The following is a 5,268-nucleotide window of genomic DNA, read 5'->3' as shown; positions in this document are numbered from 1 at the left end:
GGACGAAAGTGACATAGGCAAACCTTCGGCTTGGAAACTAAAAGTACTAAAGGGCTGCTTGGAAGTGTTGTCATATTGTGATATCAAACATAAAACGACGATTGTTAACCGTGTTGATTTTTTTGTTTTCTCGAGATACCGCTTTCTTTCTATAACATCCGTCTGTAATTATGAAGTGCAGGCATTATTTGGCAGACGAAATCAAACATCTTAGCCAGAACTGAAATTCCCGACAGATCCGGTAGCGCGGCTATCGTGGATTCTGTTCTGTGTGCGGAGTAATGCGGAAATGCCTCTTTTCGAAATCAACAGGCTGTGTATGAAAATATTTTGAACTTCATGTAAAAATTGTCTTTGTTCCAGTACCGAGTAAATTGAGCAAACAGGGAGAAAGTTATCCCGGAAGTCGCTTCTTGTTCTTCCTTTGGTATTATCGATACAGTTGAATTTTACAGTTTTCAACTGAATCGATCATCGGTGTAAATAGGAGAGTGTATTTTCTACTGCTGTTTTCTCCGAAACAATCACAAATAAAAAACTATAAATTCCTCCAAAACAAAAATTAAACCTTGCAGAAAAGTAGTTTTAGAATATTTAAAATAAATCCGAACAGAGAAAATTATTCTTGTGACAGAGGTTGCTTGACTCAGAAAGCAACTTACAAAAATGAAGAGGCGTGAAGATATTTTTCGTAATGTCCAACAACGAATATATATTATTTTGTTTTGCTGTATTCCGATGAAAAAAAAAACGTTATGATCGTTTCAATGCGGATATAAACATAGAATAATATAGAATATTTTAATCAGAACAAATATACGACCGAAACAAAACAAATATTTTGGCAACATTGGTCGAGTGGGGGTATGTCGTTTTCAACAGGGATTAGTAAAATATAAGAAGAAGCCAGCTGGCGGATCCTATCCTAGCCCTATATCAATAATAAAAACAAACGAGAGAAATCCATATCAACATTTGAATAGGGCTAATAAGATTTGTAAACAAACATTTCGATCATGAATCGACCAAAGGGCCGAAGTCGCAATGATATCGAATCGAGAAAAATAGCTTTGAAAATTCGGTTCAGAAAATTAAATCGTATTCTAACAGTGTTTGCATACTGCGCCTTCAAATGTATTGAAACACTTTGAAACAATACTAGTTTTCGGAAGCATAACTAAAATGTTTTGTATAATAACGTTTTCGTTGATAAAATTGAAAACAGGTTATTTCGCCGAGTGTTGTTATGAAATGTTGATTAGGCCATTTTTGAGTCGCCCTCTTGTTTTGACGACTCTCAATTTCGCCCTGCAGTGTCGCCAAAAAACAAAAATCAAATGTGGCTTTCGCCGTGCTCGCTGGAGGGGAAAATTTGTTATTCTTCCTGGGCGTAACAAGCACTTGGTTTTTGTTTAGGGCGATTCTGTTTACGGACCTTGTAAACAATGATGCTGTCAATTTCGCCTGTATACACTACCTTAGAAATGCAGAGGCGTAACCCGCCTGGCTTTTTTTACAGTCGAAAGTCGGATCCGCCGTTTTGTTTTTTATTGATTTTCATGAAGTGTGAAATATTTATAAATGAGTTTTTATATTTTTTATAAAGTATTTTTACTCCTCTTTCAGATATTAATCAAATCTCTGTTTGTGTACATTTGTTAATTTCGCCCATTTGTCGGTTCACGATCGATTTGTTTTGCTGCTCTTAATTTGTTATAATTTCAACACAAAAGACATTTGAAATCGATTCTACAAAGGGTAAAGATGTTGATTCATGTGTATCTTTCATGAAATTCAACTCGACAACGGAATAATGAGCGAAATAAGTTTGCTTACAAAAATCTCATTAGCCCTTTTGAAGAATTGATATTGAAATGTGTACGTATAGTGAGTTCGAGAAATGTTCCGAAATTTCTCGACACCACTACACACAACGCCGATAGCAATGACTCACACCGTGAGTCACACGCCCTTTCTCGTAAAACCGAACCGAACACGAACAGTAGGTACTAGACGCTGCGCCGAAGCCACTCGAATTTTCTAGAAGTACTCGCTTTCCATATATATTTTTTCCGAGGCGCGTTCGCAGCACCAGTACAATTCAAGCAAGAGAACACAACACATCAAAAGTGAGAGCTAAACGCGCAAAAAGTATTCAATTCGAAACGACTATTGCAATTAAAGCACAGAGTGTGAATTAAATTAATACGCGAGTGAGTTTAAAAAAAAGAAAATTCGAAGTGAATTTCTGTTTCAAGAAGAAATAAAAAACAGTGAAAATGTCCGCAATCGGTATTGACCTGGGTACAACGTACTCCTGCGTGGGAGTATTCCAGCATGGCAAAGTTGAAATCATTGCCAACGACCAAGGTAACCGGACAACACCCAGTTATGTGGCCTTTTCCGACTCCGAGAGGTTGATTGGTGATGCTGCAAAGAACCAGGTTGCGATGAACCCACGAAATACAGTGTTCGATGCTAAACGATTGATTGGCCGCAAATTCAATGACCCGAAGATTCAAGCTGACATCAAGCATTGGCCGTTCACCGTTGTCAACGATTGCAGTAAACCGAAGATCGAGGTCGAGTTCAAAGGTGAAAGGAAGCGGTTTGCACCGGAAGAAATCAGTTCAATGGTTCTGACGAAGATGAAGGAAACGGCTGAAGCTTATCTGGGACAAAGTGTTCGGAATGCGGTCATCACAGTCCCAGCTTATTTCAACGATTCTCAGAGACAAGCTACAAAGGATGCTGGGGCTATTGCCGGTTTGAATGTAATGCGAATTATTAATGAACCGACGGCAGCTGCATTGGCCTACGGATTGGACAAGAACTTAAAGGGAGAGCGAAATGTTTTGATTTTTGACCTGGGTGGCGGAACATTCGACGTTTCTATCTTAACCATTGATGAAGGATCATTGTTCGAAGTGCGATCCACTGCCGGAGATACACATCTGGGAGGAGAGGACTTTGATAATCGTATGGTATCACACTTCATAGATGAATTTAAACGCAAATTCAAGAAAGATCCTTCGACGAATCCACGAGCACTAAGACGATTGAGAACGGCGTGCGAACGAGCCAAGCGTACATTATCATCAAGCACCGAGGCTACAATCGAGATCGACGCTCTGGTAGATGGAATCGATTACTACACAAAGATTTCCCGAGCACGATTTGAGGAACTGTGTTCGGATTTGTTCCGCTCGACGCTGCAACCAGTGGAGAGAGCTCTTGCGGATGCAAAGATGGACAAGAGTGCAATCCAGGATATTGTCCTAGTTGGCGGCTCAACACGCATTCCGAAGGTGCAATCGTTGCTTCAGAATTTCTTCTGTGGAAAATCGTTAAACTTGTCGATCAACCCAGATGAAGCGGTGGCTTATGGTGCCGCAATCCAGGCTGCTATTCTCAACGGCGATAAAGATGAAAAGATTCAAGATGTGCTGCTTGTTGACGTGGCTCCACTTTCGCTGGGAATTGAAACCGCGGGAGGTGTGATGACTAAGCTAATCGAACGGAACAGTCGAATCCCGTGTAAACAGACGCAGACATTCTCAACTTATGCAGACAACCAACCTGGAGTATCAATTCAGGTGTTTGAAGGAGAACGAGCTATGACCAAAGACAACAACCGTTTGGGACAGTTTGATCTGTCGGGAATTCCACCTGCTCCGAGAGGTGTTCCACAGATCGAGGTCACATTCGATATGGACGCAAATGGAATCCTGAACGTGTCAGCTAAGGAGAAGAGTACCGGTAAGGAGAAGAACATCACGATTAAGAATGACAAAGGTCGACTCAGTCAGGCGGATATCGATCGAATGTTGTCGGAAGCTGAGAAGTTCCGCGAGGAAGATGAAAAACAGCGAGAACGAGTCACTGCCAGGAATCAGCTCGAAGGTTATTGCTTCCAACTGAAACAATCGTTGGAGTCAGCCGGTGAAAAACTGAGAGAGTCAGACAAGAGCACCGTTCGAAACAAATGTGACGAAACACTGCGATGGCTGGACGGAAATACGATGGCCGACAAGGACGAGTTTGAGCACAAAATGCAGGAACTGAGCCGAGTTTGCAGTCCAATCATGACTCGGTTGCATCAAGGTGGTGTAGGTCCAGAAGGTGCATCCAGCTGTGGACAGCAAGCTGGTGGATTTGGAGGGCGAACGGGGCCCACGGTGGAAGAAGTTGATTAAATGAAACTACATAGTATTTATCGTCCTACGTTATTCGTTTTAGAATATTTTAGTGAGTGTGATGAAATGAATGAGATTTGCGTCGAGTGGGAATGCACAGTTCATTGTATTTATGATCTCGAAAATATATAGATTATTGTTATAACAAAATCTTTATTTTTTTAATTAAATTTCGAGAAAAATCCATGTTTTGATATCCATCTTAACCCATTATAACCCAGCTATGTTAAAACTTTTGGTAATTTATAAAATACTAAAATACTTCGTGAGCTCTCCTATTAACCCGAATTAAGTATGGGAAAAAATAACCACTTTGCAACGTTTTGTTGCGAAAAAAACTAACGTATGAAATTTTATACGCTGCGCTGATAGGGTATCAAAAAATCACTACATAGAAAATTCGATTAAACTCTTTATATTCAGCATAAAATAATATCTTCAACCTTGCGAGATCATTCATTTAGCAGCTTTTTTGAATGATTTTAACACTACTCTCCTCTCTCGTGCCGTTTCGTCCCATGATTGGTTCGTTGCCTTAAACCATCTTTCCCTCAAACTTAGTAATTATTTTAAGAAAAAGAACATTTCCTTACGAGAATTTACAAAAAATATATTCCGGGTGGAACCAGGTATGATTTGCTACGTATTCAGCATTTGTTAACCTTGAATGCGCTGATACAACGTTAAAATCATCGAGAAAGTTGTGAATCCTCTTCGGGTCTTAACCCATTATGTCCTAGCGTATGAAATTTCATACGCAAAAACAACACATTTCTGGATCATACTTGTTATACAATAAAGCCGTTTTCAAACTTCTGGTCTTCTGTGAATGTTAACTAATACCCTATAGTTTATAATGTGTATGCTCAATAATCATTTTTTATTAAATTCCATTGTGTTTTCGAATGTCAAAGTTGGATAAAATTCAAACCAAAATGTGAACAATACATATTATTAATTTTCTCTTCTAAATCACTAATTCTTGTTTCGGATTGTGAACGAATGGCCATAAGAGATGTGAAAGATGTGGCTCAGTGCGAAAAAATGGATGAAATTGGTGAAACAATTGCAA

At 39.4% G+C, this 5,268-nt stretch overlaps 1 protein-coding gene across 1 annotated transcript; it reads left to right on the top strand.

Annotated features, from left to right (window-relative positions):
- The first annotated feature begins 2,088 nt into the window (after positions 1 to 2,088).
- On the top strand, positions 2,089 to 4,346 carry LOC131677595 (heat shock protein 70 A1-like). The gene has a single exon (XM_058957488.1). It carries the CDS (start codon positions 2,280 to 2,282, stop codon positions 4,194 to 4,196), a length of 1,917 nt encoding a protein of 638 aa, XP_058813471.1. The 5' UTR covers positions 2,089 to 2,279; the 3' UTR covers positions 4,197 to 4,346.
- The last annotated feature ends 922 nt before the right edge of the window (positions 4,347 to 5,268 follow it).

Source organism: Topomyia yanbarensis, chromosome 1 (genome assembly GCF_030247195.1).
Source record: "Topomyia yanbarensis strain Yona2022 chromosome 1, ASM3024719v1, whole genome shotgun sequence".
NCBI classification, from domain to species: Eukaryota; Metazoa; Arthropoda; class Insecta; order Diptera; family Culicidae; genus Topomyia; species Topomyia yanbarensis.
Note: the sequence above shows the minus strand (reverse complement) of the source record. Positions and strands in the feature narration are given on the sequence as shown.

Excerpts from the sequence above, each read along its gene's own strand:
- LOC131677595 (XM_058957488.1), top strand. The coding sequence starts at position 2,280 with ATGTCCGCAATCGGTATTGACCTGGGTACAACGTACTCCTGCGTGGGA.